The sequence below is a fragment of the Cucumis sativus genome, chromosome 4, assembly GCF_000004075.3.
Source record: "Cucumis sativus cultivar 9930 chromosome 4, Cucumber_9930_V3, whole genome shotgun sequence".
NCBI classification, from domain to species: domain Eukaryota; kingdom Viridiplantae; phylum Streptophyta; class Magnoliopsida; order Cucurbitales; family Cucurbitaceae; genus Cucumis; species Cucumis sativus.
Window position 1 is genome coordinate 19,326,009 of NC_026658.2, and position 13,689 is coordinate 19,339,697.

A 13,689-nucleotide genomic window follows, 5' to 3' on the forward strand; every position below is an offset into this window, starting at 1 on the left:
TAGAGATTAAACTTCGAAACTTAATTTCCATATGTAATAAGGCTCTTGCTCCATGTTCGAATTTAACTAATTCATCTCACTGGAGTTTCCATATAAGTCATTTAGACATCAAAAAGGTTAATCCAGAAAAGAGACCCCTCCTCATTGATCAATGATAACAATTATTCAAAACAAAAGCATCCATCCATACAAAAACCTTTCTCCACATAAGAGCTATATTATACCTCAATAATGCAAAAATCAATTGCCAATGAAGAATTTAAACATTATGGTTACTGGAGTTGAGTAATTTGTCTTCCTCGGTTGGGAGATTACTCATTGTAATTTGTATGTTCGACTTCGAGTTCATCTTGTTCCACTCATTTTCAACTCGGAAGAAAATCCATTGGAATCTTCGGAAGATCTCCAACGCCGTGATCGTGAAGACCGTAAGGTAATTATGCCGAAGATGAGCAGATAACTTATACGTCCACGTACACCGCAATATCAGATTACTTCCAAGCACCCAAACGTAAACCTGAAAACCATAGATCAGTACAATCCTTCCATTGGATGAAAAATATCACATTTCCGTTCAAGTAGTTAATCCAACTTGTAGACATTTGAAATAAAACATGAAAACCTTAATCATTTTGTCACCAGTAATTTAATAATAAGCCAAGGGCCAAACAATGAAGGTCATTAACATAGCTCTGCAGTCAAAAAGTATCCTGTATCCAAGTTTGGGTTTATGCAGCCTCCTTTTAAGTCCACGCCAAGGATCTTATCTTATTAGAAAGCCAACTGGATGGATATTATCCCTGACTTGTGAAACAATTAAAACTAATGAATCAAGAACATTACCCATTTCTGGCCATAAAAGAGATGTGAGAAAAAGTGTGGTCGGTTGAACTTGAAAATCCGGGTGAAAGTGCTGTCATAAGATAAAAACATAGGTCATATACCATAATACCACACAAGCTATAATTTCTCCAGAAACTTGTAGGACGCAAATATACAAGCACATAAAACCTCATTAGACATAAAGCAAGTACATGTCTTAATTGACCATGGTTCGGTAGATTTGGGATTTTGGCTCAATGAATAGCATGTAATTTATTCTAATCTGATGCCTGTGGCTGTGCTCTTTCAATATGGATTATGTATAACAATGCAAAGTTCCCTCCAAAGAGGTACACAATGTTAACCACCATGTTTGGGCCTAGTGGTAGAAAAGAAGGGATAGTCTCAATAACTAACTAAGAGGTCATGGGTTAATCCATGGTGGCCACCCACCTAGAAATTAATTTCCTACGAGTTTTATTGATACTCAAATGTTGTAAGATCATAGGGCAGTGTCCCTTGAGATTAGTTGAAGTGCACATAAGCTAGCCCCGACATTCACAAATATAAAAAAGAAAACAAAAAGACAGAACACAACGCTACATTCACCACATTTACCAGAATGAAAAGACTGCCCCCAACTTTACTCCTAGTGCTTTAGTTAAAGTTTTTATAGTAGGTGAGATGTATAATCGAAATAGGCTAAATTATATTTAAAAAAATGCTCCTAAAGTAAAATTGTGTCAAAAATACTCATAAAAAAAAGTTAAAAAATACTCTCGGTCATCCAATTTTTACATAAAAATACTCCCATTAAGAAGTTTATTTCGGTGCTGAGAAATTTGGTGTAAAATATTGGATCAAGGAAAGTATTTACTTTTTTTTAGTTTAAAAGTATTTATGAAACTTTTCAATAGTTCAGAGGTATTTTTTAAACAAAGTTTTAACAGTTTCCATCGAAAACTAATGGCAAGGGTATTTTAAACATTTTTTGAACGCTTAAAGCCATTTTTGAAACTTTTAAAAGTTTAAGAGTATATTTTACACGAACTACAAAGTTCAAGGGCATTTTTATAATTTAACCATTGAAATATAATGGGATCTATAGTGTATATGTGGGTGTAAATGTTCATTTTCAACCAGGTCCACAGTAATAGGAGAAAAGAAAACCAGACCCGAAAAAAGAAAAAAGAGGGAGTAATTCCTCCTTGAATTATGTTAGAGTAAAAACGAGAGGTGGTCCCGTCTTCCACTCTTTTTGTACTATTTGGATTAATGCCATTATTTACTTTTTGTAAAAAAAAATGTAAAGAGGAAGGATAATTTATATATATGTATATTAGTATATATGTGTGTGTGTGTGTGTGTGTGTGTATAGTTAGCATACCTCAAGTCCCAATCGCGTTTCACATCCCAGTAAAATGAGTATGATGAGTTTAGAACACTAGACAGCAGCCAAAGGGGCCGATAAAAGCTGGTCCATTTATCAGGGAAGACGTGGTATTTAAGGGCAGAAAGGAAAATCACTGGTACTGCAGTTGAATATTTTAAAGCTGAAATGATGACAGATAGAGTTACTATATCATCAAGACAAGTGACAGATTTCAAGCACACGAGTAACAACAAATTCAATTAAAATATTTAAGAATGAAAACTGTAAAATAACAAAAATCAATTAAGGAATACAGATAATAACAGAATAAACACAAGATTATCATTGAATGAACTCTGAAATAAGTAAATATCATTTGGAATTATAACTTTCTTTATGTGTTAGATGATTCCTAACAAAGATGGATCAGCATAGGTAGGCGCAAAAAGCATGATGAAACAGGACGTCATCGTTACAGAGGAAAAATGCTTAAAAGATACAAACTGTCACATGGAATAAAAATTAAACATAATTACAAAGCAAAAATGCTTCCCAATCCAAACAAATATCTCGCAAAGAAAATTGTATGATTTTAAAGATCCTCTGATTATCAAAGCAATCAAAGAATTCTTTTAAGGTAAACAGAAGCATGAAGCTTTTTTAGGTGTTACAGCTTAGTAGCTTACGAGTCGTTAGAACTTCACAAGCTTTTCCTGAAATCAAATCATTATCTCTTCTTGATTTAAATTCAAATTGGGATTTGAATATCCTATAAAGAAAATTGTATGCTTTAAAGATCCTCTGATTATTAAAAGAATTAAAGAATCCTTTCAAGGTAAACAGAAACATAAAGTTTCTTTAGGTGTTACAGCTTAGTAGCTTACAAGTCATTAGGACTTCACAAGCTTTTCCTGAAATCAAGTGATGATTATCTCTTCTTGATTTAAATTCAAATTGGGATTTTCTAGGTTATTTCCTCGCTTCTTCCCAGGGTTTCCTTATAGATATTTCTTTCATAGAATATCTATTTTAGCAAAAAGAAAAAGGAAAAACAAACAAACAAGCAAACACCAATATTGGTAGAGACGAAAAACGGAATCATGAGATCTCACCATTCAGAAGTGTTGGTTTTTCCCCTGTATCCTTATATTGCCGAAGACATTGGAACAAACGAAAAAGGTAAGGCAAGACAAGGACCACAGGGATTGCAACAGAGTGACTTCCACAAACAGAATCTGCTTCAAACCATGCAATGGTGGCAACCTGAATAAGTTTGATAATTACAAACAAAGCAATTTCGGTCAAAAAGATCCACATCTGGTTCAAGAACCATTGTTGCTATAAAGAAAAGCAACACTTTCGGAGAATGTTATCTTAACTCTTAACTAAGGAGTTTCATGTTTAGCAACAAAGTACTATACTACTAACAAAGCGTCACCACTTAGAACATAATAGCATACTTTTTCAACCCCTTCTTCCACCAGTTTGAAAATGTGGAAATGTTAACATCAACATATAAGAAGAAAAAAATAACAATTAAAGACTGATCAATGGAAAAGACGGCTGCGATCCACTAACTTTAAATGATTAACTTAAAACTAAAGAAGAAACCCACCTGTCGGTGAATCATTCGACACACTGATCTTTCCAAATCAGAAAACACCTGCCAGACCAAATCAGTGTTAAAACCATATCATGTAATTATGACACAATAGAATGCTTAGAAACAAAAATGATTCAGAAAACAGTTTTTAATTATGAATTCCCAAAAAGATGAAGGAAATTATAAGGGCTAGTAGGTATATTTGACATTTTCACCTTAAGCTATGATTCATGAAAACAGAAAATGCTCGTACTCATTTTGGATGAATAGATCTATACAAAAGCACAGAGAAATCCTCTAGCACAATTGCATTAAGCTTTTTGTAAGGAAAATAAACCCCAGAAGATGAACAACCTAAATCACTCAACAACTGCTTGCCTTCCCTCAATCCCCCCTCCAACTATTTATGACTAAATACACTCACTAACTCCCTAACTAACTATCCTTATGCCCTTACTAAAACCACATTACTCCTACCATAAAACCCTAACTGTACCATCACACCTTTCTCTATGGTACTATCACTATTATGAGTTGATAACGGATCTTGGAAATTGTTTATTAAAGAACAGCAGTTACCAACCTTTGACATTGACGTCAGTATATCAGCTAGAAAAAAGTCAGCAAATGTAATCGCCTGCATTGAGAAAACATTAACAAGTTAAAATCCAACTAATAGCAGCCTAACTCCAACAATTCACGTATTAAAGAGGGAAAGAGCAGTCTTCCACAAGGTTGAGCTGGTAAAGAACATTATGAAATCTTACAGATAAACCATAAGCATCACAGTTTGATTACAAGGTTCCTGGAACCTTTAGAGAGGATTTGTGTTACTGGTATAGTTAGTTTTGGATTATTCCTTAGTTTGGCTGCTTTAGGTAATGCACTTCTTTTTTCTTTTTTTCTTTTTTTTTTAAATGTTTTTCAATAAAAAGTTAGGTTTCCCATTTAAAATAATAATACTAATAAATAAATACCAATCTGCACTATAAATCAGCAACCCAGTGTACCAAAAACATAACAAAGCAGACACACACAGGCGTCATGAACATATATTATATACATACAAAGAGAGAGAAAGCATTCCATGGTACCATTGTAGGGTTGGAGGATCTAACTTTTAAATATATGCATATGTTTTTCCACTGATATATAGTCATAGGAAAAAGTTATTCAAAACTGTTCTACTAATTTTCAATTTTCTTTTTTTTTCCTTTTGTGATATCCATGAGTATCTGGACCCACTTACCACACCTTGACTAATTTCACAAGACCATCTGCCTAACCCTACAACATCTAGATGTCAAGAAATCTCATAAGAAATTAATTCCTAAGTAGTTAGACCACTAAGAATTGAACCAATGAAATATATTTCACGGATATTTATTTGCATAAAAATTCAATACTGTAAGCTTTTCCTAACATTAAACACCAAACCAACTTTCAAAGTAAGAAAAGCAACAAATAGTTTACATTTTTAATGTATTTGATCAAAAAACTTACCTGCAAAGGGAAAACTATTCGCCAAAGAGTCCTTAATAAGAAGAATCGAGATGACAAGAAAAATATTTCAAAAGGGAAAATCAAAATCATCGCAACAGCAACATATAAGAGAACCTGCATGAGAAGTAAATAAACTTAATGTCATTTCATCAACAGATAAGTAACTAACAGATGATGTCAGATCAAATCTACACACGATAATGGGAATTACAAAATTTAATCGTAATATAAAATGTGCTAATACTCTACTCTATGAAATAAGTATTCATAGAGCAAGCAATGCAAACTTATATGCCAACAAGCATATTAGTTGTGTGATGCACAAGCACTTCATAAGAAGCTCAAATTCTTCACAGATCATGGAGAGACAAAGTGGAAACACCAACTTTTATTTTTATAACATTTCATTGAATAAATGAAACAATGGGACATCCCCCAAAGCGCCTATAGATGAACACAACAGAGATTTCCAAATGGAAATTAAATAAAAAAGGCTAAAATGCGTAACAAAGTTTCTAGTTTTAGACCAAAACATAGAGAGAACCAAATATATAAACTATCAAAAACTGAAAAGGAGTCTATAAACAGATGTTATGCTGCTCATCCCATTACGTGCAAAAGAAAGCTCACTTAATAACCATCCAAACTGTTCTCTTTCCACCAAAAAAGGATCACCAAGCAAGAATGTCAAAATTATTGTTCGGACATGCCAACGACCAACCAAAAGCTTCCAAAATGATATGCCAAAAGCGAGAAGCAAAGGAACAATGAAGAAATAGATGAGCAGATGATTCAGAGTGACAACACTGTGAAACTATATCAAAGTGAATATCTTATCTAAGTCAGTATCTTTACCATGTCAAAGTGATAAACAAAATTATAATCGTAGATAACTTTGGCAAGGAACATCATAACCAAAGTTGTGAAAGGCCAATTCTAACGTGTTTAAATAAATAAAGAACTTGATATGCATTTCCAACAAATTAAAATATTCATTAACTACTAGTAAAAGAGGGGGCGTCTATTACACTGGTTGTGATGCAGCTAGTGATACTTCTCCATGAGAATAAAGATAAAGGTAGGCTGTCATGCTAGTCGGGACAACAATAGTCATCCACGTGGCACACTGCAAAAGAGATTTAGTCCGGATTACAGATTGAAATAATATGTTCTAGTTAAAAATAGGGCTAATGGATACAGTACACAATGAACAAGTAGCAGATCATAATAGCAGAAAATATATAATTGCTTTGAGGTGATATTGGATGTTGAAGAAAATGAATAAGCATAACTAAGATCCTTTACCTTCCAAATTTCTCGGTGAGTTAGATGATTTTGGTCAAGTTCAAATATCTTTGCATAATTAACATTAGACTGGGAAAAAACCCATAAGTTAATTCCCCACAGCCAAACCATCATAGTCTGCAGTACCAAAACTAAAAAGCTTGTTAGTACAACGGTAGGGATGATAATAGTCAGAAACATATTCAAAAGGAATTTTGGAAGGGAAAATTCACAGACCACCAGAAGAAGAGGATTATAATAAAGAAACGCTTCATAGAGAAATAGGTCTCGCAGGTCTGCACTCATTCTCATAACAGAATCCCAGCCAATCTGTATTTCAATGATACCATGTAAGTGCATCAAATCAACTTATCTACAACACTTTCCAGTTAGCCATTAAACCAGAAATAATCCAATGGAACTGACCTTGCAACAAAATAAACCCCAGAAGATGAACAAGAAAACCTGGACATTAATCTGAATTAGTATTCTAAACAGCATGGGGAAGAAGATAAATAAACAAGTGACAAAAAAAATAAAGTAAGGCGTTTTCTTGTTCAAAATTAAAATGTATTACAAGTGAATCCAAAAAATTAAGAGAAAAAAATAATTTTAGTCCATATGAATCCAAGATATTCCAAAGTTTGATAAGTGCAGACACTTTGCTAATACTCAAACCCATTTCTGCTTTAGAATATTATATTAAAATGTGGAGCTGCAGATTCAAACCTGTAATCTCGTACTGGAAATAGTGATGTCTTACCACTAAGCTATGCTCATATTGGCAAAATTTAATCCCATTCTTTAGCAATTATTAAAAATAATTATTCATTATATAAAACGTTGTGTCATTGCAGTGAGTTTCCTTTCTTATTTTTTGAGTTCCATAAATAGGAGGCTGGGGATGAAACCTTTCAACCTTAAGGAAGATAATAGGCTCTTTAATCCATATCCACCAAACAATGGAGATGAATGTATTATACACATTTAAATATAACAAACCAATCTTGAAATTATATACAATCAAGGAGTTGGAAGTTGGCACCACTACACAAAATCCAATCAAGAACTTGGAAGTTGGCACTATTTCTCTCTTACCCCCTTTTTAATGAAGCATAGAACTGATTTTGAAGAACTTAAGAAAATTTTAATCACTTTCTAAATATGGTGCAAAATCCAATTAAGAACTTGGAAGTTGGCACTATCTCTCCCTTACCTATTTTTAATGAAGCATAGAATTGACTACGAAGAACTCAAGAAAATTTTAATCACTTTCTAAATATGGTGACATAGAATTTGGCAACATTACTCAAATCCAATTTATTGTTTCTCACTGCATCCAAGATCATATTCAAGACATGGTGGATATAAGTGTTAATTATGGGATCTAAAACTAAGTTCTCTTCAAAAAGAGAAACTCTTATGAGAAGAAATAAAATAAAAGGCTTAATGCATCAATAAAGGTTTAAAGGCAATCAAACCTTGAATCTCCATAACAAAATAGGAGATGGAACTATGGCTACAGGATTCATTGTTAATATAGTACTCTTCAAATCATCGACCTCCATTGAATGCAACAAAGTTTCATCCACACCATTTCCTGTCTCAGTACCAGACAAATATTCTGTAGAAAGAATGTGTCATTCATAGGTTAGACACTACAAAAGAAATGATGGAAAAAATAGTAATTACCAGAAGGTATTAAAAGAGGTATACCCAAATCAGATACTACAGGTCTGCTTCCAGATTTTCTTAAATGTGGACTACTATTGGCAGGAACTGCCACTGGATTTCCAAACATAGATTAAATGGAAGTGTGGATGTTATTTTCACCACTCAAACCTTGTCAATAACCTGCAATTATGCACTAACGAATATATATGAGAGATCCTAAGAAAGCAATAGATGAAATTTTGTCTTAGCACTGGTGAGTTCTTATGCCATATTCTTAAAAGGATGTTCGTGAATTGGCCAAGTTCTGATTGAGATTTGTTTTTAACCCAAACAACCCAAATTTTCAGGTTCAGTGGGGCCGTTGGTTTTAACTAAATACACAAAAGATACTAAAATGAAACCTTTAAGATTAGCCCTCACTCACTTCGATATTCCTAAATGAAAAAAACTTTGACACATGAGGGTGGGAATGATCTCTTGCCTCTGAGAGGTGACTCAGGGAAGAAGGTCTGGTTTTGGTCAGCGAAACAGGCACATGAAGTAGTCACGGTTTTGGAATCTGAAGAGGAATAGCCAAAAGAACAAGGAACTATGGGATCAGAAAAATGAATTCAATAGATTCGTGAGTTGGGGTGTGGAGTTGGGTTGAGCCGAGAAGAGAAAGGCCAACAGCAGATCTGCGGAACAAATTATCAATCTACTACAAGTCTTCCACAGAGAGATATAAATGGAATTCGCTAATCACACTTTCAATAACCCTTCTCAATCCCAATTATTCTCTCTAAGACTTAATGTACATAGATTAACACAGCTCTAAGCCACCATACCTATCTATATTAACTGATCTCAAATTGCATAGCGACTAGCAAGAAAACCAAACGATACAAACCTCAACAGAGGCATCTCCCGAACCAAATTAACAAAATTTAGGGTTAAAAACTGAAAATAAACACTAATACACCAATACCCAGAACAAAAAAAAGAGGAATTAAGCAACACAAATCTACACCCAGCTCTAAAAATCAAAGAAATTGAACAAGTAGGACATAGAAAAGTAGAAGGGAAGAAAGATTAACAAAAAGAGAGTAATGGGGTTGGATCAGATCCAAAGAGACTTACACCGAAAGATTCAATGGGTTCGTGTAATTGAATTTGAAGCAATTAAGTGGATAAAACGCAAAGCTTTTAGAGTCCGCTGGATCGTCCCCCTCCAAATCAGGCGCAAAGGGTTGGAGGCGGATTAAGGATTACTGTAATGTATTGTTGTGATTGTGGTTTGAGTGAGGATTAAGCAGGAACAGAAAGCGTGAAACGCAAAGAACAGAACGTTCTTCATGCAAAATTTGAACCCTCGGGGACTAAAAAAAAGAAAAAACTGGCTTTACATTTGCGAATCAGATTTTGACTCTCAGCTACCTTCCGTTTCTTAATTTCTTCTCTTTTTTTTCCCTTTAATTTCCAACTAAGGGAAGTATGAATGTTTTGCGATAACGTAACAAAATTATACATTTCAGAAAGATTCTTACATTACCAATTTCTTTTAAACAAAAGGTTAGAATGGGATTAGGGAAATTCTTTGTTTCCTTTAAAAAACAAGGTTTTCTTTCAAAAGATTAAAAATTTTAAATATCAAATTATGTTTGCTTCCCAAGTGTAGGTTTATACCATCAAATACTTCTCTTTCTTTCTTATTTTTCATAAATATAACCAAACATCTACCATCATCACGTTTACTATTCAATATTGCAGATAATTTTCTATTGTTTTTTTCTTCTTATTTGTGATTTATTCATCTCTATCGTTACTTCTTTTTCATATTCTCATTTGTTCTTGTTTGTGATTTCTTCATTTTCTCTTCTAGAACTTTTTTCTTCTTCGTCATCTTTTATATATTTTTTTTTTTCACTTCTTCAAACTCCTACTTGGTAAACGATCTTCATCATCTCTCATATATTTTCTCTTTCAGATCTATATGATTGTGCACCAAAATCTAAACAAAATTAGTACACCACCTTGTGCTAAATATAAATAATCTTGCTACATGATCGTGAACCAATATCGTTTAGATTTGGTACATGATTGTTTAGATCTTGATACGTGATCGTGTATCATTTCCTACATGATCGTTTAGAAGAAGAATTACATGTGCGTGTGTGGTCGATTTTGATACTACCTACATAATTGTGTATCATTTCCTACACGATCATGTAGCATGATCTGTGTGTTAACTCGGGTATTTTTTGTATTTCTCTTTGTGAGCCAGTATGATTTTTTCGTTTTCAAAATTATTCTATATCGTATAAATATTTTTCCAGATTGTTGTATTTTTTAAAAAACTTGTTTTTTCTAATGTGTTTCGAACTTTTAATTTTGTATATAATAAATTTTAATTTTCATGAATATAACAAAACGACAAAATATTTACAGCAAGTGTAACAAAATCAAAAAGCTCATGAAGTCATTTTTTTTAATTTTTCTTTCCATCTTCTTTTTGCTCTTTTTCTGCAATTTTTTTTACTTTCTATTGTCTTTCTTCTCCTCTTCTTCTACAATTCTTCTTATATATATATATATTTTTTTGAAATTATGATCTTGTTTTCAATCAAATTTAATTAATATTTCATTCAAATCTTATTTGAATAAATATCTCTCTAATATTTTATAGATTTATATTAATATAATTAATTAAATCATATTTAATTAATATTTGATTCAAATCTTATTTGAATAAATACATCTCCAATATCTTATAGATTTATATTAATATAATTAATTAATATTTTATTCAAATCTTATTTGAACGAATATCTCTCCAACGTCTTATAGATTTAATTAAATCAAATTTAATTAAATTAAACTAAACTATTAATTGATTCTTCTAATTAATTAATAGTCAAATTAAATATCTTATGTTAAATTTGAATCATATTCAAATATAAGTTTCTCTTATAATCAATAATTTTAATATGAATCAAGTTCACATTAAATTAATATTTGAACTCACTCAAATATTTTATCTCTCATAAATTAATTTTGAATCATATCCAAAATAAAGTTTATATAATAAAATTTGATAGACTTTATATTATAATGTATCACTACACATTATACTAATTCTCCAAGTAAACTTGAATATTTCAAATTACAATCAATATAAATAAATATCATTATCCTTTACGAGCTAGGAATGAGACCTAATGGACCTACAAGTCAATAGCTACAACGATACGATAAATTAACTGTATGCACACTCCACTAATGACTCACAAATTGAACTCTTCTCACTGTAAATATATTTTTGTGTCCATGGATATAGACCAATAACAGTAAGTTAGTCCTTCACGAGTGTAACACCAGTTGGGTCAATTTATCGTTTTACCCCTAAGTTACCTCTAATCCTTAAATATCAGTGCTCCTCCAATGAACAATTTGTTTATGGTCTTATCAACAAACATAAACCCCTATCATGTCATAGAGAGGGTAAGACCCTTTGTTCAAGACTTGGAGACATCATTTAAGGGAACACTCATCTACTTACCCTAAAGTAGGGAAAGAGTGAATTTCATCTTGTGTAATTATGTTTCCAACTCCACACTCGATCTTATCCCCAAAATGATAAGCTTATTGAATCGGCGATCTGGCCACTCTCACTCGTACAAATCAAAGGATAATCACTCTCAAGCAGGTATCCATAATACACTCAGGATTAAGACTAAGTTACCTAGATTATCCTATTGAAATAGAAACCTAACTATTTAACGGAGTTGCATCTAGTGGTTACTATTTCGCGATTCGATCTTATGCAAACTCATCGCATAGGATACCCTCACTCGCATGTCAACTACGCGAACGCGTTGGATCATTGCGTTTTTATCAAATACAAAGTGAGTCATATCCATAGTGTTTCCAGGATAAGGTACCCAACCTTATCCCTATACTATAGACCCTTTAAGCTGATCTTGAACATTGATCCATGTATGTCTCTACATATTGAAGACTCATTAAACAGCTTAGGATGTTAGTTTATTGGATTTGGATTATTAAGACAATTAATAATTTAATTAATAACAATTATTACAATAATAGCACTTTATTAATAACGGTCAATGAATTATATTATGTTACTAATGAACTTATCTTGATTTATAGGAAGCTCTAATAAACCATCAATTTAAGCAATTGTTTTGGCCTTGTTATAGTTGTGAATTCTATTTCTTTTTGTTGGTGTTGGAAGTCAGTATGCAATAATGATCCTACTCCTCTTAGATAGAGAGAAGTATGATATTTGTGAGGTAAGACATTTGCTATTAAACCTAAATGCATCATTGAATTCCATTTTTCATTGTTATTATCTTTGAAAAAGAAGCCTAACCTTCAATCTCTTTTTCTTTTTGTCTATATTATGATCTTGTAATCTTGAAACCATTAAGGTTTCTTTTATAACATAAAATTCTTTTATTTATTTGGATTGAAATTATGTCTTGCTTTGATTGAAGGATAGGGGAAGTGATTATTGATAATTATAGGTATGTTCTCTCTCCCTTTCTTACAATAAGGATAGTAGCAACAAAAATTACTACATGTTCTTCTATATTGAAAGGAAAGACAAAAAAAAAAAAATGTGGTGAATTGAGATTTATTTTGTATGGTAGAATTTTATTTGCCACTTACCATGTTAGATCTTTCCAAGAGGAGTAAATTTGAAAATTTTGAAATACACCACTACTTGAAACATAAATCGCGGTGTATGTTATACACATTGGAAAGGGATGTTTATCCTCTGTAATGAAATTTTGTTTATGAAATTTTTTGGATTTATTAGGAAGTAGAAGTTAATATTTTCTTGCAGACAAAAAAAAAGATATATTCAATGGTAAACTAGTTTTTGGATATCTCCCATTTGAAGTTACTTTAAACTTGCAAGATAGGAGGAAGTGTTTATGTACTTGCTTATAACTGTAGTTTCAGTTCCGTGTCTTTACCTTTTTCTGTTTATTAATCCCCTTTTTTACCTTCAAAACCATAACATATCGACACACACACAGTACCTAAAGTAAATTTTTTGGATTTATTAGGAAGTCAAATAATTTATGGCTAATTAGAGGAAGTTTTTGTAGCATTGAGGTGAGGTACTAAATCGATTAAGGTGAGAGAGACAACTGTCAAAGGAGAGGGGGGGGGGGGTGGGGAGCCAGGAATGAAAGAAAAAGAGAGAAATTCACATGAATATTTCCAACAGTTTTTGTGGAAATTAAACTCCATACGAAAGCATTATCTAGATTTGTTTGGCGATCTCTTTTAGTTGCTTATTATAGTTTTATTGTGGAGACCAAAATTTGATGTCTTGAATAAATATAAAACGATTCTCATTTCTATTTTGTGATTAGCTAATTGAGCTTATTTCAATAGTTATCAATTAAGAAGTATGGTT

The 13,689-nt window shown here is 32.3% G+C and overlaps 1 protein-coding gene across 1 annotated transcript; it reads right to left on the minus strand.

Moving 5' to 3' along the window:
* Positions 1–9,764, minus strand: LOC101220520 (SPX and EXS domain-containing protein 1). Its single transcript, XM_004144288.3, has 14 exons — positions 9,378–9,764; positions 8,301–8,438; positions 8,066–8,208; positions 7,011–7,049; positions 6,822–6,914; positions 6,606–6,722; positions 6,331–6,426; positions 5,301–5,414; positions 4,381–4,434; positions 3,810–3,857; positions 3,307–3,457; positions 2,210–2,375; positions 844–913; positions 1–517 (listed from the first exon to the last, which is right to left on the minus strand). Exons 2-14 carry the CDS (start codon positions 8,383–8,385, stop codon positions 260–262), a joined length of 1,434 nt encoding a protein of 477 aa, XP_004144336.1. The 5' UTR covers positions 8,386–8,438; positions 9,378–9,764; the 3' UTR covers positions 1–259.
* Positions 9,765–13,689: the final 3,925 nt, after the last annotated feature.

Excerpts from the sequence above, each read along its gene's own strand:
- LOC101220520 (XM_004144288.3), bottom strand. The coding sequence starts at position 8,385 with ATGTTTGGAAATCCAGTGGCAGTTCCTGCCAATAGTAGTCCACATTTA. Across the intron at positions 6,723-6,821 it reads ATAATCCTCTTCTTCTGGTG|ACTATGATGGTTTGGCTGTG; the intron begins GTCTGTGAATTT and ends TTGGTACTGCAG. Across the intron at positions 4,435-5,300 it reads GAATAGTTTTCCCTTTGCAG|GCGATTACATTTGCTGACTT; the intron begins GTAAGTTTTTTG and ends TTCTCAATGCAG.